Source organism: Nannospalax galili, unplaced genomic scaffold (genome assembly GCF_000622305.1).
Source record: "Nannospalax galili isolate Female #2095 unplaced genomic scaffold, S.galili_v1.0 scaffold32, whole genome shotgun sequence".
NCBI classification, from domain to species: domain Eukaryota; kingdom Metazoa; phylum Chordata; class Mammalia; order Rodentia; family Spalacidae; genus Nannospalax; species Nannospalax galili.
Window position 1 is genome coordinate 908,109 of NW_008335297.1, and position 23,110 is coordinate 931,218.

General features: G+C 41.7%; 1 protein-coding gene and 1 non-coding gene across 3 annotated transcripts in view; one reads left to right on the top strand and one right to left on the bottom strand.

Moving 5' to 3' along the window:
* Positions 1-23,110, bottom strand: part of Rrn3 (RRN3 homolog, RNA polymerase I transcription factor) — a 48,501-nt gene that overhangs the window by 2,378 nt on the left and 23,013 nt on the right. For both annotated transcript variants that reach the window (XM_008829892.3, XM_008829893.3), the window contains exons 9-17: positions 22,242-22,340; positions 18,423-18,512; positions 16,378-16,516; positions 15,462-15,589; positions 11,480-11,610; positions 9,682-9,866; positions 6,369-6,477; positions 2,546-2,698; positions 1,458-1,545 (exon numbers count right to left, since the gene is read on the bottom strand). In XM_008829892.3, coding sequence (XP_008828114.1) covers positions 1,458-1,545; positions 2,546-2,698; positions 6,369-6,477; positions 9,682-9,866; positions 11,480-11,610; positions 15,462-15,589; positions 16,378-16,516; positions 18,423-18,512; positions 22,242-22,340 — 1,122 coding nt within the window. The remainder of the gene's footprint in view (positions 1-1,457; positions 1,546-2,545; positions 2,699-6,368; positions 6,478-9,681; positions 9,867-11,479; positions 11,611-15,461; positions 15,590-16,377; positions 16,517-18,422; positions 18,513-22,241; positions 22,341-23,110) is intronic.
* On the top strand, positions 19,007-19,120 carry LOC115069796. Its single transcript, XR_003849029.1, has one exon. It is a non-coding gene; the product is annotated as a small nucleolar RNA SNORA20 (small nucleolar RNA).

Consider the following 23,110-nt stretch of genomic DNA (forward strand, 5'->3'; position numbering starts at 1 on the left):
GGAAAACCTGCCTCAAAAAACAAAAAAAAAAAAAAAAAATTTTCCTGAGCCAGGAAAATAGCCTAGTCAATTGAGGAGCAGTTTCATGTCTGGGATGGGGAGTTTTTCTGGTGGCACCCAGCATTGAGGAAGCAGAAACTGAAAACAGGCAGATCCCTGGGGGTCCCTGGCCAGCCTGTCTAGACCAATTAGCAAGTTCCAGGCCAGTGAAAGCCCCTCTCTCAGTAAGTTCATTATAGCTGATGTAGAGTATGGAAATCAGAGGGGTACAGACAGTGACAGTATTTTCTTCTTAGATCTCCTTTTCCTGTTTAGTACTAATTGTCCTGACAGTGACTTAGGGAACAAAAGGGAATGCTGCAATTCTGCACCTCTGTTCACATTCCTGAAGATCTGCAATCCACGTAAACTTCACAATAAACCATGTGGCATGTGTATTTGAGGGTAAATCATCAGATGCGTGGTAAAGATCTAAATTAGAGTAACTTTTCCATTTCTTTAGACAGTCTTTCTTTGCTTTATGATGCTGGAATTTCAGGATTGAGCCACACACACACCAGCTACTTTCCTTCTTCCCTCTCCATTTTTATATCGTCAGACTGCCCTCACACTCCTAGTCCTCTCATCTCAGCCTCCCAAGGGCTAGGATGACAAATATGACACCACACAGACTTTTTTAGTTTTTTGCAGTGTTTAGGTTAGAACCCAGGGACTCATTCATACACTGCAGCCTGTATGGTTCATTTTCAATCAACTGTTATTTCCCAAAGTCATAAAGTACCTGATCATTAAAAGAAAAAATTGGAGCTGGGAAAAAGACAAGTCAGTAAAGTGCTTGCTGCATAAGCACGAGGACCTGGGTCCCATCCTCAGAACCCATATTTTTAAAAGCTGGGTACATAGCCAGGTGTGGTAGCCACACCTTTAAGTCCCAGGACTCAAAAGGCAGAGGCAGGGCAAAAACTGAAAGATCAACATAGCCTGGTCTATACAGTGAGTTCCAGGCCAGCTGGGGCTACAGGGAGACCCTGTCTTGAAGGGAAAAAAAGGTAATTACTTTTAATCCCTGCCTTGTGGAGACAGACAGGTGGCTCCTTAGGCCCATTGGCTGATCAGCCTAGTCTAACTGGCAAACCCAAGGAAAATTGGTCTCTACACCCATGCACAAGAATGTATGTACTGGCTCTAACATACACACACATACCACCACATACAAAAAAAGAAAAAGTACACAATATGGTGGCAAATATGTATGGTCCCAGAACTCAGCAGATGGAGCAGGACTGCATAAAACACTGTCTCAATAAATAAATAAATAAATACCCACAAAACCTCTTTTAATATTAAAAACATAACTCAAGCTTAAACCCATGCAGTATTTATAAAATGTACCGTGGCTGTTTACTACTGTAGCCTGTAACCACATTTCCACCAAGTGTGCAGGATCATAAATGTACCTTTTTAATGGGTTTCTTCAATTCCTGTAGTTCCTCAGCAGTCATGTCTTCCCATATCTGATAAATAGGATCAATGAACTTCTTTGACCTGTGAACAAGGATGGCATTTCAAAGTCATTAAGTATATAGGCAAAAGTCAAAATACTCTTAGCCCTTTTCTCAGATCCATACCCCAAACCAAACTGTAAATACCACAGACATAACCGCGCATTCTGTGTGGAACACTCTGACTAACAGACCCTTCCACTAAGACTTCACTGTACCACACAGGTCAGATTTCTACATCTATTGTCTCACATATTTCAAGGAAAACTATTTCTGGCTCTAATATTTTTTGGACTGATAAATCAGTACATCCAAATAAAGACTAATATTCTGGAACTCCTACAGGAATCCACTAAACATTAAAGTCTAGAAAATCAACTAATAGAGTACTAGCCAATCAGGACTTAGGAACAGCCATTCTCACGTGCTAGTTAGAAACAGTGTCACAAGCAAAATACTGCTACTTTATAAAAATGCCAAGACACGGTAGTTTTCCAGGGTAACCTATTTAGATAAGTCACTGGGCAACAGGCTGGGTTGTGGTCTTTAAAGGAGCATGTTGGTAAAAAAAATTACAAGGCCAAGAATGGGCAGCATCATCCTGGACACTTTGACCTGTAAGCCTCACATGTTTAAACCAGTTTAAAGAAAAAAAAAAACATCCCAGCACTTGAGAGACAGAGGCAGGTGGATCCCAGCCTGGTCTACATAGTGAGTTCCAGGACAGCTGGGACTACAAGGAGACCCTGTCTCAAAAAGACCAAAAAATAAAAATAAAAAATAAAAAAAATAAACAAAAAGGCTGAATTATCCCTCTGGGTTTCTGCCTAGGAAAAGATGAACACACCCTGGTATATATGTGACACTCAAAAACCCTCCAGGCAGTCTGGGACCCCTGACATTTGTGCAAGGTGATCACAAGCCTAATTAAAAGCTAAGAAGGCCACCTATGAAAAAACAACTCTTAATTCCAGCCTTGGGAAGAGCAAGTATGTTCCACACAAGCTTACAACCACCAGGGTCAACTGGGTAAGAGGACCTACCTCTTAAGCACACAGGGATCAAAGGGGAAGAAGGTGTCTAGTGGGTTGGTGCAGGTCTGCACTGTGTCCCCACCAGCTGTACTTCTAATAACTGGGAGCATCTGGCGATTGTTCCTCTCAATGATAGTGTAGCAGAACACTAGCTGGTATTTACTGTGGAACAGAAAAGCAAAACAGATGGAGCACCACCACCATGCTTTAATCGCTTTTGCAAGGATATGGCATCCAAAAATATGACAATTGTAATGGCAGACATTGCTGAATATGAACGCAAGAAAAAATGTTCACAAAAAACAGGGACTTTTAGGGTACAGTTCTCTCGGCACATACTTGAAAGTTTGCTAAGGAGAAAGAAAAACAACTCATCACAGAATATGACACTGGGCCGAGAGTAATAGGTATGAAAAACTAGCACACTGCAATGTTAAAACTCAGTTCACATGATTAGGTAGTTTCCTATTTTGTTTACAAAACAATTAAGACTAGTAAAGAAGCGACTCAGTATTTACTGGAAGCAAAGAAATTAGACTCTGAAGCTGCTAGAAAATAAAAAATTAAAAAAAAAAAAACTTTACTGAAGGAGTTGACTGGAACTGTTTTTTGAGATAGGGTCCCTGTTGCCTTGACAGTCCTCCAGTCTTAAACTCCCAAGTATTAGGATTATAGGCATGAGCCATACACCAGGTACTCCAAGCTATTTTCCTTCTTCCCACTTCATTTTACATCCTAGACAGACCCTCAAACTCTTTTCATTTGGTCTTTTTGAGACAGGGTCTCCCTGTAGCTCCAGATGGCCTGGAAATCACTATGTAGGCCAGGCTGGCCTTGAACTGACAGAGATCTGCCAGCCTCTGCCTCCAGAGAGCTGGGATTAAAGGTGTGTGCGCCACCATGCCCAGCCAGACTCTCAAACTCTTGATCCTCTGATCTCAGCTCCCAAAGGCTAGAATGAAAGGAGTAAGCCAGCACACTATACTTTTTAATTTTTTTGCAGTGCTTGGGGGAGAACCCAGGGCCTCATTATGCATGCAAGTCAAGTGCTCTACCACTGAGCTACAATGCAACCTGTTTGGCTCATTTTCAATGAACTGTTACTTCCTAAGCTCATTATATATAAAAAATCTTTAATCCCAGCACTCTGAGGCAGAGGCAGGCAGATCTCTGTGAGTCTGAGGTCACTCTGATCTACATACCGATTTGGGGTTACAGGGAAACCTGGGGTTACAGGGAAACCTTGTCTCAAAAATGAATGAATGAACGAAAAGTATCTGATTACTAGAAGGAAAAACTGAGGCTGGCAAAATAACTGAGTCATTAAAGTACTTCATGAAGCACAAGCATGAAGCCTGGAGTTCCATCTCTAGCCCATGTAAAAAAAAAAAAAAAGCCAGGTACAGTGCATACTTTAATCTGTCTTAGGGAGGCAGACAGGTGGATCCCTGGGCTCACTGGCTGGTCAGTGCTGTTCCCAAGTGAAAATTCATTTAAAGATTTTTTTTCATGAGATTCAAAGCAAACAGCAATGTTTAAAAATCAAATATTAACAAAATTACAGCACAAAGACATGCTGATTTAATATCTATATACTGAGGAATAATGGTAGGAAAATATTAAGCCTTTGTTTTCTATAATGACATCACTCTTTTTCTTTTTTTGTCTTTTTGAGACAGGGTCTCCTTGTAGCCACAGCTGTACTGGAACTCACTATGTAGACCAAGCTGGCCTAGAACTCACAAACATCCACCTGCCTCTGCCTCTGCCTCCCAAGTGCTGGGATTGAAGGTGTGTGCTACCACGCCCAGTGATATCACTGTTACTGTAAGAGCAGAAAACATAAATTTTATGTACAGTAAAAACACGGAGATTCATGCCATGCTGTAGCCCCAAACTGAACTGAAGTGTTCTAGGTAGCTTTGGTTGGCACTATATGACAGGAAGGCACTCACAGTACAGTTTTCATGTTGTGTGTTCAGAACTCACATTGCAATGAAATTGTGAAGTGTAACTCAGAAAAGCACTTTCAGAAACACCTCAAATTCATTACCCATTTGATTTTGAGTCAGTTTTATTGCAGTAAAAGATTGCCAAATTTTTCATGAGACCCACATTGAATTACTTGACTAGAAATGAGGTCAGAGCCACCCTTTATGAAGCTGGGCTTCTCAAAGTTCCTCTCTACTTCATCAGCCTTTGGCAGCTGCTTCCAATCTGCAGCAACTTACAGGCACCTCAATGCTGATCCACACTTTGGCTTACTAGTTTATTTCCCTTTTTTAATCCTTTATTTTTTTTGAGAACTGGGATTAACTCAAGAGCTTTGCTTAAGTCAACAATGGCTCTGCATCTCACTACCAACTGTCTACAGTTTGGTTTTGGGGGTGTTTTGTTTTTCTTCCCTTTTTGTTCTTGAGACAGAGTCTTCCCAGATGGCCTGGCTCTCACAGAGATCCCCCAGCCTCTGCATTTTGAGTGCTGGGACTAAAGGCATGTACTACCATGCCCAGCAAGTACCTACTTTAAATCAGAGCTCTAAGCTCTATGCATAACCCTTGGTACCAAGCAAACAAAATGAATGAATTAAAATTTCAGCTCTGCTATTAGCAATGGCATTATACAAGGAATTTAATTTCTGTGCCTCCATCTCCCCATTTATAAATGAGGGTTTAAAGCCAGGAGTGGTAGCAAGGTTGTAATCTCAGCAATTGGGAACTGGAGTCAAAAAGATCAGTTGAAAGCCAACCTTAGGTACAAAGGGAATTTATAGATAGCCAGGGCTACATAAGACTCTACCTCAAAAACACAAAACTAGGCAAGGCACAGTGGTACCCCGAATTTAATTCCAGGACTTGGGAGGCAAGTGGGTCTCTGAGTTCCAGCCCAGACTGATCTACATAGCAAGTTCCAGGCCAGTCAGGGCTACACATATTAAGATGTAGTCTCAAAAACAAAAAATAGTCACAGAGTCAATGTTAGGATTTAATGAGCTCTATGTAAAGTGCTTAGAATAGTGTCTGGCCTGTACATTAGCTACCATCACTAGACCCAGGGTAGTATAGGTCCTTCCTAAGACAATCTTCTACTGGGGACACTTACCTCCCATCCAGTTTATTTTTGTTACTATTACAGGTATCACTGAATTATCTTTAGTTTGGACCTCTCAGCTTACTAGTTTGCCAATTAAAGTATTTCAAAGTGCCTAGGGCCCTCAGGATAAAAATCAGGAGTGACTCTCAATGATACCAAGGTATAAAAGAAAGCTGCGATACAGTATTCCCAATAGAACTATTGGTTTTTTTCCACATGCCATTACTCCAAAAATATATATTGGAACTTTACAACAACAAATTGATTTTCAGTGCCTCAGCACAGAGCAGGAATTGAGGCAATACCACACATTTACTTTTATTTATTTTTATTTTTTTGGTCTTTTTGAGACGGGCTCCCTGACCCCAGCTGTCCTGGAACTATGCAGACTAGACTGGCCTTGAACACACAGAGATCCGCCTGCCTCTGCCTCTGCTGGGATTAGAGGCGTGTGCCACCACGCCCGGCTTTACTTTTATTTTAATTTAAAAATTTTTATTTTGTGTTATGCCTATATGTATAAGTGCACCATGTCTTACAGTAGTCCCAGAAAACAGAATAGAGCATCAGATGCCCTGGAATTGAAATTATAAATGGATGTTAGCTGCCACGTGGATGATGGGATTCAAACCCAGGTCTTCTGCAAGAGCAGCTAGTATTCTTAACCATTGAGCCATCTCTCCAACCCCCATGTTTACTTTTAGAAAACATCCATTAAAGAAAAATGCAAATTACTCACTTTGTGATGGCAGCAAAAAAATTAACCACAGATGGCAGACAGATCTTCAGAGGGTTCAGCTGACTCATCACTATACGTTCAAAATTTAGACTTTGGAGATACCTCAAACCTTTGTTTTTAAAAAAAAAAAAAAGAAAAAAGAAAAGATTTTCAGGAGATACAAATGTAATCAAAAAGTCCAAGACATCGTTAAATGTACAAATTATCATAAGGCCTTGGTCTTGATTCCCCAGGACTCCCCACCCTCCACCCGCACCCAATATTTATCACCACCAGATTCACCACATCTGTTGACAACTAGGGCAGCTTTTCTAAAAAAAGAAACCATTAATTTTTCTAAAGACCCAGGAAGCAATAAGCATGTTTCTAGCAGCCTGTAGGATTACATGACAATCTAGAACTCAGAATGTTTCTAATCACAGGACATGCTGAGTGTCTGGAGGGGATAAAGAGAGCATTGGATGTGACTGGAGCTAAAATCCTGACGGGTAAAAACACAACAGACTCACTCCAACTTGTATGTCCTAACAGTAAAGCTAAACATTGTTTCCAGGTATGTTGCTTGTATTTCTCTCTCTGCCCCTCTGACATTCTCTCTCAACAAAAAGTGAGAGCTCTCTCATAACTCATGAATCTAATTCCCCCCTACAAGCTGGGCTGGGATTACCCAGTTCAGTTCCCAGCACCCATATGGTGGCTAACTGTTAACTCCAATTCCAGGGGAGTCTATGTCCTCTTCTGGCCTCCGCTGGCATTACACAATACAGGTACACTCACACACATGCAGACAAAACACTCATACATGTAAAATTAATTTTTTTTTTTTAAAAAAAAGAACCAAATAAGCTGGGCGCAGTGGTGCACACCTTTAATTTCAGCACTTGGGAGGCAGAGGCAGGTGGATCTCTGTGACTTCAAGGCCATCCTGGTCTACACAGTAAGTTCCAGGCCAGCTGGGGCTACAGGGAGACCCTGTCTCAAAAAAAAAAAAAAAAAAAAAAAAAAAAAAAAGCTAATACATACATATACACAGAAAATATAAATAAATAAAAATTACATCAACAAAGCCAGGTATGAGACACAATACCTATAATCAAGGTACTCAGAAGGCTGAAGCAAGAGGATCACTAGGAGTTCAGGGTAGCCTGGGCTACAGAGCATTAATCCATCTCAAAACAATTTTTTTTTTTGGTCTTTTTTTGAAGACAGGGTCTCCCTGTAGCCCCAGCTGTCCTGGAACTCACTCTGTAGACCAGACTGGCCTTAAACTAACAGAGATCCACCTGCCTCTGCCTCCTGAGTGCTGGGATTAAAGGCGTGCAATACCACACCTGGCCATCTCAAAACAATTTTAAAATAACATAAATAGATGCATTTGCTTGCAGAAGTATTTCCTCTCTAATCAAGATTACTGGCCTAGGGCTGGTGAGATGGCTCAGCAGGTAAAGGCACTTACCACCGAGCCTGACAACATATGTTTGATCCCTGGGACCCACGCTGTAGGAGAAGAGAAATGAGTCCTGCAAATTGTCCTCTGACCAGTACAATCATACTGTGGCATAAGCATACCCAATACACATAAATTAAAAAAAATCTTTATAATTACATCAGAAAGATTCCTGGCCCTTCAAATATGCAAAAGAAAACAGATTTTTACTTACCTTGCCCGAGTAGTTCATACAACTAATATTAACACACACCCCCATCTTTAAAGCAATTTTTTTTTTGTATTTTATATATTGTGTTTGTAGGTGTGTAGGTGTGCAAGTGCCAGGGCATGTGTATGGAGGTCAGAAGAGAAGTTTCAGGAGTTGGTTCTCCTTCCACCATGTGAGTTCTAGGGTTCAAACTCAGGTTAACAAAAGCACCTTTATCTGAGTCAATTCACCCAGCCTCTACATCTTTTTAGAAACATGTAGAATATATGTTAAAAATATGCAACAAAACACATGCAAGCTTGGATTTAGCATTGTAGTTGTCACTCCATGAGAACACGTCCTCAGAGGACATGTGGTACTGACTGAATAGTTACAGTGGTCACAGCTGAGGTGGTAAAGGCTACTGTAGTACTGTAGGTATGTGGAGGTGAGACAATGAACAGGGCTTCCCCCTCCCCCATGCAGTCAAGGACTAGCTAGCTCGAAATATCAACAGAGCCACAGTTGAAAAGCCCTGGTCTAGAGGAAACAGCTATCAAAAAAAAATTTTTTATGTGTATGAGTATATTGCCTACATGTATGTAAGTGCACCTATGTCGTGCAATGCCCATGGAAGTCAGAAGAGGGTGTGGTTTACCCTAGAATTTGAGTTAGGGATGACTGTTAGCTGCCTTGTGGGTGCTGGAAACCGAACCCAGGTCCACTGCAAAAGCAGCCAGTGAGTGCTTTTAACTGCTGAGCCATCTCTCCAGTCCAGCTATCAAAAATTTTTAAATTTTTCATGAAAAATTAATGGAGCTCAGTGTAGTGCCACAGATCTATAACCCCAACATTTGGGAGGCTGGGCCAGGATGATTCATGGTGGGGCTTTGAGGAGGCTGTATCAGAAAGAAAAGCAAAGAAAGAGAACTACACAAATTGGCCTCATTTATCTTTCTCTTGGGGACACCTTTAACTAAAATTACATTAATTTATTAAGTTTCACCTGGCAGACTAAGTTACACCCCTCCTAAATCAGCAAAACTAGAAAGTAGTGGGTTAGCGCTCAAGCTTTCAGGCAGAGGAACATAATTATGATCACGGGCTCGAAAGCAGCCTCACCTACTTCCACTTCTAATCCCACCAGCAAAGACCTTCCCTGGGTTTAAGTCTGGTGTTTTAAGAGGACCTGTTCTCTGGCTCTTCTCTGGCTACTATAAGGCAAACAGACTGACTTATGCCTAAGCTGACACAAGCCCTGACAAGCCTTCACACTCATCTCTGACATAACTCATGTTTCACACACTCTGAAGACGGGGCTCTCAGTCTCAAACCCACCAATAACTAAAGACAAGGCGGCAAGGGATTTTTAGGGGCAATTGAGTGGCTTGAAATAATTTGTATAGGAGTGGATCTATGGGTTGCTTACAACAAAATCTCAACAAAGGGGCTGGAGAGATGGCTCAGCAGGTGTACTCCTCTTGCAGAGGACCAGAGTTCAATTCCCAGCACCCAAGTCAAACGGCTCCCATCTACCTATAAACTCCAGCTTCAAGGATCTGATGCCTTCTTTCAGGCACTGCATTCACATGTACAAGCATGTGCACAAACACACACACAAATCTCAACAAAGGGCAGCAAGTACACTAATAGAGCTTAAGTCCCATAATACTGACCTTCCTTCAGGTTTCCACTCAAAAGCTGCTTGTGTCTAAAAACAAAAGTGTAGAACACAGCTTGGCAGGCTGAATAAAATGGTCCATGAAGTGCAACATCACAAAAAGCCTTTGCTCCCGAATCCTGATTATTAAGGTACATATGCAGCCAGTTAACCAAAAGATCCAGGCATGACTTTACAGTGCTGGAGAAATAAAAGTTAAAGGCAATATTACTGGCTTCATCAGAAAGCTAGAGTGAAACAAAAACACACACCTGCCTTTCCCTATCCACTACAGAAGATTCACAGACCTCTTTAAATATTACCCATGGGCTACGGGTGTAGCTCAGTGGTAGGCACTTGCCTAACATGCATGAGGTCCTGGGTTCCATCCCCAGCAACAAAAGGAAAAAAAATTTACCTATAGGCAGAGAAAAGCAGAGGAAGGAGAAGGATGAGTAGTAGAAGACAACCTTGTCATTATAAGGTGGAATAGTACTTACCTTCTTAGGAGCAATAGGCAGGCCTTAGGAACATCCCAAGGAGCCAGGCCTGTAATTCTAGCACTCAGGAGACTGAGGCAGGAAGTTCAAGAGTTTTAAAGCCAGAGCAAGATCATCTCTCAAAAAACAAAACAAAATGAAACACACACGCACGCACGTATGTGTGCACCCAAGGGATAGAGCAGAATTTCTCCTTATCAGGTGAGGGCTTACTGGCTAGGTTCCCAGGCCCAACCGAAATGTGGCTAAAATACAGGGCTCCTTCCACATGGGATTCAATAACTGAAGCCACAAGGCTTTTAGTTGGAAGGTTGGGGCTGGGGGGGGGGCGGGGGGGCGGGGCTAAAAGAATTTTTGTCCAAAGAAATCTACAGACACCCTTGAAGAAACTGGTCTCAGAGCTAAAGAGATATCTCAGCAGTTAGGAGCACTTGCTGTACTTGCAGAGGACGGGGGTTCAGTTCCCAGCACCCATACAGCAACTAACAACTGTCCATAACTCCAGTTTCAGGGGATCAAACACCACACATGGTACACTTACATGCATGCATACAAAAGACTCATAAAATAAAAATAATAAATCGGGGCTAGAGAGATAGCTCAGTGATTAAGAGCACTGGCTGCTCTTGCAGAGGACCCAGATTCGGTTCTCATAACCCACATGGCGGCTAACAACCATCCTTAACTCCAGTTTCAGGGAATTCAATGCCCTCTTCTGGCTTCCATGGGCTTTGCACAACACAGGTACACTTCTACACATGTAGTTAAAACAATCATTAAGATAAAATTTTTTAAAAATAATAAAAAATTTTTTAAGAAACTGGCCTCCTAGAGACATCTTGTATTACCTCTTTTGTTCTAGCGTTGGGGATTGAACCCAGGACTTCATCTGTGCTAAGTGCACGCTTTACCACTGAGCTCCATCCCACCCCTTATTACCTTAAAAAGATTTTTCTTCAGCTCAAACAGACACAACTGATGCGGAATGCAAATGAAAGACAAACCTACAAAAAGAATCAAAAGAGTATACAACACTGTATGCTATCCAGGAAGACAGATGGACTTTCAAGTTCAAGTGTAATCACATGGATCATACAAAAAAACCCTTATGTACATTTTATATGCAAAATGGGAGGCATTTTATTCTGAAATTGCTTCTTTGAAACAAAAACATCTTGCAATATAGGGAACTTTTTTTCACTTTATATATAAATAGACAAAAAATAAGGCATATTTCTTGCAACTTCACATAAAATTGCTATAATTTTTTTAAAGCAAGATATTAAAAATCACTTGGAAAATTAGGTTACTTACATAAGAGGAATAAATTTAGCCCTTGCCAAAAAACTTCCAATGTAATTTCCAGCAGCTTGCCTGATGATGGCAGGGTTATTTGGATCCTGCAACTTTTTCCAGAGATGTTCCAAAAAAGCTTCTGCAAACCCCTATAAAAAGAAGCTGATGACTTGATCTTTTCTAATGAAGATATTCTGATTATCAGCACCCTAAAGACTTTGCTCAACACTGTAGTAGATATACTGCTAAATAAGGAACAGCAGGATCATGGTTCTTATTTAAAATGAAAATCATGAGCTACTACTACTTAAAACTAACAGCATCCCAGGTGATGCCAATGGAAAACCCAGTGGATCCCAAACCCAGCTAGTCATCAAAATCAATCTGAGCATCAGGCACAGAGGTGTATGCCAGTCCCTGCTTGTCAGGAGGCTGAGGCAGAGGAATCACTTGGGCTCAGGGCTTTGGTGCCAATTCTAGCAAAATACCAATACCTCCTCTCAAAAATAAAAGGGGCTGGCAAGATAGCTCAGTGGGTGAAGGCACCTGCTGCTAAGCCTGAAAACCAGCATTCAATTCGTAGGACCCATACAGTGGAAAGAGAAAACCAACTCCCAAAAGTGCTACTCTGGCCTCCACATGTGCACTATGGCAGGCAAAAGCTAAAAACCCAAACCAGGCCAACAGACTGACAGACAGACACATATACACACACAAAATAAATAAATCAAAATGTAATTTTAAAAAATTAAAGCCGGGGCTGGAGAGATGGCTCAGCCAGTGGTTAAGAACACTGATTGTTCTTGCAGAAGACCCGGGTTTGAATCCCAGCACCCACATGGCAGCTAACAACTGTCCGTAACACCAGTCCCAGGGGATCTGACAGCCTCTTCTGTCCTCCGCAGGCATTGCACGACACGGGAACACTTACCTACATGCAGGCAATACACACATACACATAAAATAAATAAAATATTTTTAAAAAATTAAAGCCTTGAGGCTGGAGAGTGGCTCAGCAGTTAAGAGTGTTTACTGTTCTTGCAGAGGACCCAGGTTCAGTTCCCAGCACCCACAAGGCAGCTAACAAATCTTAAAAACAAAGCAAACAACAATACCACAAAACCCGGGTTTAATCAGTAGATTAAAAGGCAGGGCTCTGTAATCTGCATTATCATAAAAGTTCTTAAAGTGATCTCAACATTTGGAGGTAGAGGTAGATCTATGTGTTCCAGGCTAGCCCAACCTGGGCTACACAGTGAAACTGTCTCAAAAGAGAAAAAAAAAAAGAAAAAACACAACTTTGGACACTACACCAAACCTGTTCTTCTCAGAGTAGGGGACTCCTACTATGAGAAGAAAGCATCCTGCTTGTGTACCCAGAGCTCAATAAGTTTCTTAACAAAGGACACAACTTCCAGCTCCCCAACTGTACTTTTCTAAAACTAGTAACATTCAGATGTGGGCAGGCTGAGTTTAGCCTTCTTACAAATATTCTCTGTACTGTTCTAGGCAGCTATAAAATAGCTGTAAAAAATGGAAGAGCCTTTTGTGGTTTGATTTTGTTTTGCTTAAAGGAGAAAGCCAAAAGTTTTAAACTATGGGCTTCAGTATTTGGTTGAGGGCTGGCAAGACAGCTCAGCAAGTAAAGGCAGCCTGACAACCTGAGTTCCATCCTGTGAACCCATAATGACCCATAAGTTGTCCTCCCACCTCTATACACAAACACATACATAAGAGCTGGAGAGGTGACTCAACAGTTCTGCTGTTCTTCCAGAGGACCTGAGTTCAATTCCCAACACCCTAGTCATGTGGCTCACAACCACCTGTAACTCCAACTGTAGGAGACCTAACTCCCTCTTCTGGCCTTTGGGGGTACCTACACACATGTGGTGTACACACCCACAAAAATAAATAAACAAACAAATAAATAAATGTAACAATTCTTAAAAAGAGATCTCTAATACTGGAGCAACTAATCTTTTAAAAAAAAAAATGTTCGGCTGGGGCTAGCTCAGCAGTTAAGAGCACCAGATTTGGCTTGTTCCCAGTACCTACATGGTAGTTAACAACTCTCTGTAACTCCAATTCCAAGGGATCTGACATCCTCTTCTGACCTCCCTGTCATCCATGTGGTACATTTACATAATTGCAGGCAAAACACTCACACACATAAAATAAACAAATTTTAACATTTGGGGGCCAAACGATTCAGGGGCTAAGAGCACCATCTGCTCTACCAAAGGACCCAGGTTCAGTTCCCAGCACCCACACGGCTGATGACCTCTTCTGGCCTTTTCAGGCATCGCATGACATCAGTGCACTCACATCCATGCAGGCGAAACACTCATATACCTTTTTAAAAAGTTTGATTAAGACTCATACTATATGCCAGGTGTGGCAGGGAACACCTATAATCCCAGCCCTCAGAAGGGAGAGGTAGGCTGGAGGTCTCTCTGAGATGCAGGCCAGCCAGTTCCATACAGTGACTTTCCAGTTGGGCTGGGACTAGGGAGACCCAGTCAAAAAAAAAAAAGACTCATATTGTGCTGGGCATGGTGGTGCACATCTTTAATCCCAGCACTCAGCGTGCCAAAGGGAGGGAGTGGCAAGCAGATGTTTGTGAGATTCAGGCCAGTCTGGTCTATAAATCAAGTTCCAGGTCAGCTGTGGCTACAGGAAGACAGTCTCAAAAATAAATAAATAAATAAATAATTTAAAAACTTGGGAACTAGAGAAATGGCTCAGTGGTCAACAGCACTGGCTGCTCTTCCAGAGGACCCCTGTTCAATTCCCAGCACCCACATAGCAGCTAACAGCTGTCTGTAACTCTAGTTCTAGGGATCCAACATCCTCATCTGACCCCATAGGCTGTGCACAACACAGGTCCACTTACATACACACAGGCACAACACTCATATACATTATTAAAAAAAAAAAAAACTCAATGAGAGAATAAAGAAATAAATCAGGGGTTGGGTAGCTCAGTGGTAGAGCGCTTGTCTAGGAAGTGCAAGGCCCTGGGTTCAGTCCTCAGCTCCAGGAGAAAAGAAAGAAAAGAAAGAAAAAGAAAGAGAGAGAGAGAGAGAGAGCGAGAGAGAGAGAGAGAGAGCGAGAGAGAGAGGAGGGGAGGGGAGGGAAGGGAAGGGAGGAAAGGAAGAAGGAAAGGAAGAAAGGAAGGAAGGAAAGAAAGAGAGAGAGAAAGAAAGAGAGAGCAAAAAGAAAGAAAGAAAAGAAAGAGGAAGGAAGGAAGGAAGGAAGGAAGGAAGGAAGGAAGGAAGGAAGGAAGGAAGGAACCAGTTAAATATTCCAGGGGGCCTGGGATAGCCCAGTTGTTAAGAGTGCTTGCATGAGACCTGAAGTCCATTCCTAGAAGCACCACAAAAATGAGGAAGGGCACCACCTAGTGTCCAAAAGCAGGATAATATTTCAGTGCTCCCCACTGCTCTGGGAGCTCAACAGTTCCCTTTCACTGTTTTCTTTCCATGTAATGAAAACAGATGACAGCCTTATTAGGACTACTAGTAAAATGAGTTCAAGGAAAAAAGTACCTCATGCTCTTCTTTCACACAATGTTTAAGGGAAAAGCTGTGGGCAATAAAATAAAAATAGGGACTGGAGAGATGACTTAGCAGTCATGGGGCACTTGCTGCTCTTGAAGAGTTCAGTTCCCAGCACCCATGTTAGAAAGCTCACAGCTACCTGTAACTCCAGGTCTAAGAGATCCTGCACACTCTTCTGGACTCCACAGGCACATATCCACAAACATATATACAGATTTTATAAATAATAAAATAAATCTTTGAACAGGAATGGTGGCACAAGCCTCTAATTCCAACACTTGGGAGGCAAAGGCAAAGTAAGGCTAGCCTGTTCTACATAGTGAATTTCAGGCCAGCCAGGACTACATAAAAGACCCTGTCGTTGTCGTCCCCCCCGCCCAGTTATTGTCATCATCATCATTGTCATTAAATGAAGTATGACAATGCCATTTTTTACTTACCAGTTTGAAGCTACAGAGGTAAAATATGAAAAATTGTACATGGCAGGAGGCATGTGTGGGCAACAGGAGTTTGTCAAAAATAGTTATCAGATCACGATATAAATCCTTTGTCTTGTTATCAATCTTACCTACAGAAAAATTCACATTTCAATTTCATAAATATACACTTTCATTTATATTTTATGAGTGTTTTGCCTGCATGAATCTAAGTTCACCACATGTATGTAATGCCTGCAGAGGCCAGAAGAGGGTATAAGATCCCCTGTAACTGAACTTATAGATGGGTATTAGCAGCCATGTGAGTGCTGGGAACTGAACCCAGATCCTCTGCAAGAGCAGCAAGTGCTCTTAACTGCTAAGCAGTCTCTCTAGCCCCATAAATACATATATTTAAAGGAACACAATACCATTAAGAAACAACACTGGGAGACTGAAGAGATGGCTCAGAGTTAAGAGAGAACAGGGCCATGGAGCCAGGTGAGGTGGTACACACCTTTAGTCCTAGCACCGGGAAGGTAGAGGCAGCTGGATCTCTGTGAGGTCAGCCTGGTCTACATAGCGAGTCCTGGGGCTACAGAGAGACCCTGTCTCAAAAAGAACCCCCCTTAAAATATGTCAGAGTCTTAATCTCATTCCCACTGCTTTCGAATTATGTGACAAAAGAAAGTAAGTTGGTCTGTTTAAACTGTTCTTATCTCATTCTTAAGGTAACTTTTTTTTTTGGTCTTTTTGAGACTGGGTCGCCCTATAGCCCCAGCTGTCCTAGAGCTCACTATGTAGACCAGGCTGGCCTTGAACTCACAGAGATCTGCCTGCCTCTGCCTGGGATTAAAGGTGTGCGCCACCACGTCCAGTTTCAAGGGAACTTTTATCTACAATGACAACACTAACTATTGGGACTATCATAAATTGTTACCATCCGCATAGCAGACATCCTTGATGTAGGACAAAAGCAAGGACAGCAAGATATCCAGGCGTTCAGCTACAGGATGAACCATCTGACCAGGCTGCTCAGGATCGGCCTTTGTTTCAAGTTCAGTTTCCTCATCTTCATCCTTTGAAGAAGTAAAAACTGACATTACAAAATGAACATAGTTTACTATTTGGAAAAACCCTCATAAGGGATTATTTCCTCTGAAAGAGAAAATGCAGATACCATCTCAGGTTCTCATTGAGGGATGTTTAAAATAAGCACCAGTTTGATTTTTTTTTTCTTTTCTGGGGAGGTAGAGGGCTGGGAGGATGCAACCGAATTCTCATATACACTAAGCATATGTTCCAGCCCTGAGTTGTATCTCCAGCCCTGATTCTCCCAAACAGAACTGGCCATGAAAACATCATGTTCCTCCACTCCTGTCTAGTACCTACTGTGGTGCACCACTGGTGCTGGGTCACCTTTTTCAGTTCTGGCTATTCATCTCAAAGCTGCTGTGGTGTCTGCCATGAACTCACACTGTCTCCCTTCTCCAGCCAAAACCTTAGAACTTGTGCCAAGAGGTCAAAAAAAGCCAGAGGAACAGCAAGATGGCTCACTGGATAAAGGTGCTTGATGCCAAATCTAATGACCTAAATTGAATCCACAGAATCCACATGGTAAAAGGAGAGAACTCCTACAAACTAACCTCTGACCACATTTGCCCATGGCACATATATGCATACACAAATAAATGAATGGGAAAAAAAGAGAGCCATGTCCCTAGGCTCAAGATGTAACTAAACTGAGAGCAGTTCCCATTCCAGAGCAGATAGTCAAGAGGCTTCAGTTACTTCCTGACACATCCCAAGAAACCAGGCTCTCACTTACCTCGATCCCTTCTCTTTGCTATTCCCTATGCTTGGTCTCAAGAATACCTAATCCAATTCAAGCTCTCCATCAACTGAATTTCACATTAGGCATCACCTCAGACAGAGAATGACCACTTTAAGGTATACAACTGGTAAAACATATGAAGTAAACTGATTTGCTTTTCTATTTGTTATTCCTTTGGATACTTATGGTTTACAAAAACAATGAAAAATCAATCATTAATGAAAGTGAAACAACTTTCACCAAACCCAAACCTACCAAACCTTGGACATAAACCAATTACGTGCAATAAATAACAGCACTAGGCAAGGTGGCACATGCCTATAATCCCAGCACTTGGGAGATCAGCCTGAACTATAAACAAAAGGCAGCAATCTACTCCTTTAAAGAAGCATTCTCTGGTTTGCTAAACTATTTTAGTTAGTTTGTAATCATACCTACTTGGTGGGTATATATATATATAAACATGCATGTGGGGACTACAGGACCTCAGCTGTCATCTTCAAGATGACAGGCCACCGCCTTTGAGATGGTCTCTCTCAGGCCTGGACCTCACCAATTACTATGCCCTATCCCTGACTAGCAAGCCCAGAGATCCTCCTATCTCTGTCTCATTAGCATTGGAATTAGAAGCAAGTGCCACTGCACCCTTCCTGTATATTCACCTGGGTTCTGGGGGATAAACTTGAGCTTTCATGCTTGCAAGGCAAGCATTTTACCAACTTACCAACCTCCTAAACTATTATTAAAATAGTTTACCAGAAAGCCTTGGAAAGTTAGCTGTTACTTTCCACACTCTGAAGTGATGAAACTCCAATATGGGCTTTTATTACCAGAAATGATAATTATCAAAGATGAGACTCAGGGCTATAAAGATGGCTCAGCAGTTAAGAACACTGGCTGCTCTTGCAGAGGACCTGCCAGCACCCACATGGTGACTAGCAACCATCTGTAACTCCAGTTCCAGGGAAATTCAATGCCCTCTTCTGACCTCCACAGGCACTGTGGCACCTCTACAACACAGGTGCACTTACATGCAAGCAATATACTCATACACATAAAATAATAAAAATATTTTTTAAAAAAGGATTGAGATTCAAAATGAAAAATAAAAACAAAGTGTTGACCATAAATGGCTTAAAGGAAATGCTGACCATATTAAACAATCCTTCTGTAGAATCTGTCCCACAAGTTTGAGCTGCTGTCTCTTCAGCATCTTCAATATCCTGCCGGGATACATTCACCTATGTCATAACAAAAAATAAATGAAACTATTTAAAGCTACAATCATTTGGGAATGGAAATTCATCTACAATACATATTTAAAGATGGGTGTGGTGGCGCACACCTTTAGTCCTGGCACTTAGGAGGCAGAGTAGGCAGATCTTTGTGAGTTGAAGGCCAGCTGGGGTTACCGGAGCCCCTGTGATTAAAAAAAAAAAAAAACACTGTATTTAAGGGCTCCATATCAGCATCTCATAAAGTACTGCAACAAAATTATGATACAGACTATCCCATAAAGAAATTGAAATACTGTAACTCAATCTCTTTCACCACAGCTGACTTAATGTGATTGTGATGTGATACTCTAGTCAGTCTCGGCACATTAAACATTAATCCCATCTCTTTCAAAGACCAAGACACTCATGCATGTTATTTAACTTGTTGTAACATTGAAATCATACCTACTTTTACTACCTAGGCATCTTTCTAGACATATTTTAAAATGTTCCTTCAGCTTCCCATTTATTTGCTGCCCTAGTCTCTCAGTTATACACATGAGATAAAACAATATTGAGCCATTGTAAATGAAGATGAAGTGTTTCGTCTCTTCTGCATGATCTAGACATTGTAAAAATAAAAATAAAGATGGGCGTGGTGGCGCACACCTTTAATCCCAGCACTGGGAGGCAGAGGCATCTCTGTGAGTTCAAGGCCAGCCTGGTCTACATAGTGAGTTCCAGGACAACTGGGGCTACAGGGAGACTCTGTCTCAAAAAGACCAATAAATAAAAAAAAAAATAAATACAATAAAAATTAAGAATACTTGTGCACCAAGGGACACTATCAAAAAATGAAAAGGAAATCCACAGAAGGGGGAAAATATTTGCAAATCACGGCCTGGAGAGATAGCTCAGTGGTACAGAGCATTGGCTGCTCTTGCAAAGGACCCGGGTTTGAATGCCAGCACCTATGTGAAGGCTAACAATCATCCAATGCCTTCTTTTGACCTCCATGGGCATTACAATCATACACATAAAATAAAATTAAAATAAAAAAGACTGATGTTATAAAAAAAATAAGTAAATAAAATAAAAATATTCCTTCAGAATATAAGAGCTATCACAGAGTTTATGTATGCAACTACCCAGAGGTATAACCTCAAGAATACCCAACTTCCAGCTCTTCCTAGACCTGCCTTTTCCATCTCCATGCTCCCCCACCAAGTGTTTTTGTCAGCTGTTGTTCTAACACATACCAGTAATCCCAAACTTGGGCAACCGAGGCAGGAGGCTCTTCAGATCAAGACTAACCTGAGCTACAAAGTGAGACCCTCTTAAAAAACCAAAATGGAAAGTAAAAGCTGGTATGGCAGGCTGAAGCAAACAAGAGGACTGACTTGATTTCAAGACTAGCCTGGGCTACACAGTGTGACCCTGTCTCAAAAAAGCAAAATCAGGGTCAGCAAGTAAAGATGATTGCCACCAAGCTGATGACTTGACTCCAATCTCTAGAACCAGTATGGTGAAGAAAACTGACTCCTCATAAGCTGCCTTCTGACCTTCCACAAGCACAAGACTGCATGTGTACATGTGCACATACATACACACACTAAATGTAAAAGGGAGGGGGGGAGACCAAAAAAAACAAATAAAAAATAATCAATAAAAATCAAAGCAGTTGGGCCAGACGTGGTGGCGCACACCTTTAATCCTAGCACTGGGGAGGCAGAGACAGAAGGATCTTTGTGAGTTCGAGGCCAGCCTAGTCTACATAGTGAGTTCCAGGACATCTGGGGCTACAGGGAGACCCTGTCTCAAAAAAGACAAAAAAAAAAAAAAAAAAAAAAAAAAAATCAAAGCAGTTCCTCCACCCAGAGTTCTACCTCCTCAAGCTACAACCTTGCTCAAATGTTCCCAATTCTGACCCACACCAACACCTTCTCATACACTTTTAACACACCCATTTTCTAACAATCTACTTTCTGGAGTATCATTAGCAAACCCTTTCAGAAAACACCAAAGACTACTTACTGTTAGCAAATTTAAGTACTTTTATATTTCACGTCTTTTTGTGTTGTGCATATACATCTAAATGTGTGGCCACATGTTTAGGGGAGCATGGGTATAGTGGTCCAAGATTGGTATCAAGAATTTCTCGGGCCAGGCGTGGTGGCGCACACCTTTACCCAGCACTTGGGAGGCAGAGGCAGGAGGAGCTCTCTGAGTTCCAGGCCAGCCTGGTCTACATAGTGAGTTCCAGGCCAGCTGGGGCTACAGGGAGACCCTGTCCCAAAAAGAATTTCTTGGAACTAGACAAATGGCTTAGTGGTTAAGAGCACTGACTTTCAGCTCTTGCAGAGGACCCGGGTTCAGTTTCCAGCACCCTCATGGCAGCTAACAACTGTCCCTAACTCCAGTTCCGGGGGATCCAATGCCCTGTTCTCGCTTCCATAATCTCTGCATAACACAGGTGCACTTACATGCAGGCAAAACTCTCATACACATAAAGTGAAAATAAATTAAAAAAAAAAAAAAGAATCTTCTTTGCTGGGCATGGTGGTGCAAACCTTTTAATTCCAACACTCAGGAGGCACAGGAGGTAGATCTCTCAGTTTGAGGCCAGCCTGGTTCATATAGTGAGATCCAGACCAGACAGGGTTATATAATGAGACTCTATCTCAAAACAAAAAACAAGAGTCTTCTTCCTCAATAGCTCTTTACCTTATCCCCCAAGGCAAGGGTCTCTCAATCGAACCTAGAGCTTGCATATACAGCTAGTCTTGCTAACCAGCTTGCTTCAAGATAATCTCAACTATCCAAGCACTGAAATTAGAGGTAGGCCAGTACACCTACTTGGCATCTATGGTATTTACATAGATGTTGGGGATCCAACTCTAGTCCTCATGCTTGCAAGACACGCACTGTACCAGCTGAGCCATCTTTCAAGCCCAAATCCAAGGACTTTTGCTTTATACATCCTTGACGGTACTAACAGACCATTCCTTTTTCCAGATGCTCCCAACATCCATAACTTAAATTTCCCTCCCTCTTCTGACCACCCTTGGTCTCCCTCTTGTCCTAATTTGACAGGCCTAGTCTCAGTCTCCCAGCCACAATTTGTTGAGAATTCTCCCAAATAGTCACTACCTGCAATACGTTTTGGTGTTTCTTTGGGCTATTAATGGCAGCACCTAGATTCTATACCATAGGCATTCACTTTTGCAGGCTTCCTTCCCCTCACCTTCTGCTTCTCTACAGCCAACCCCATCTCCCCTTTCCCTCACAATGCTGACATATTTCACCATTTCCTTTCATACTGCCTTCATCTGAGGTCAGGTCTCCTTAAACAAAAAAAGCTTTAACCCGCACTAGTAAAAAAGAAAATCAAACACAGAAAATGGTACACAGCATCTCATTTCAACAAGCATTCGCTTGACAAAGCCCTCCTGATACCTGGTCCACTTATTTCTTTCTTATGAAATGGTCTAGCTCACACTGCATGTGTTTCAGTCATAACAACTTCCACAACTGTACCTGAACCTTTGTGTGAGTATATGTGCCTTGCTCCCCCAACCACAAGACTGAGCTGTCCATTAATTACCACCACATAGATGGGGTTCAAGAAACACAAACTAAACAGAGGATGGTGGAACTGAATTCTTTTCCATTGTTATTTCACATATAAATATTATAGTCAATAAATTCCATAAATGAAAACAAAGAATAAAAACAAGATTATGCAATACTTACATCTAACTTGAGTAACTTCTCAATAACAAGCTCCAGAATTTCATGTCTCAAAGTTGGAAAATAAACACTTATCCTTAGTAAGTTATGAACATAACATTCCTAAAGCATAAACATAAAAATATAAACATTTCAGTACAGTGTTTCAGAAAATAAGCAAAACATCAACTATACAACCTTTTAATTTAAATATATAAACAGGGCCTGGCGTGGTGGCACAACACCTTTAATCCCAGCACCCGGGAAGAGGCAGGCAGATCTCTGTGACTTCAAGGCCAGCCTGGTCTACATAGTGAGCTCTAGTCCAGCTGGGGCTACAGGGAGACACTGTCTCAAAAAGACAGAAAAATAAATAAATAAGCCAGGCGTGGTGGCGCACGCCTTTAATCCCAGCACTCAGGAGGCAGAGGCAGGCAGATCTCTGTGAGTTTGAGGTCAGCCTGGTCTCCATAGTGAATCCAGGACAGCTAGGGCTACAGGGAAACCCTGTCTCAAAAAGACCAAAAAATAAAAAAAAATAAAAAATAAACAAGCAGAAAAGACTATCAATAGAAACTGTACTTTCTTGCTGAATGTAATGTTTCATTATATAGATATGCCACATTTCATTTCTCTATGCCTCACTTGATAAAATGTGAGCTTTATTCAGACCATTACAAATGCTGCTATGAACGTCACTGTGGAATGAATGTTACTGTGGAAGTTTGTGGACATGTTTTCATTTTTATTAGGTATATAGGCAGCAGAGGATTGCTGAGTTATAATTTCATTTAACGTTTTTGAGGACTGCCAGACTGGTTTCTAAAGTGGCTGTAGCATTTTGCAATGTCACCAATGATGTGTGAGGGTCCAGTTGCTTCACATCCATACCA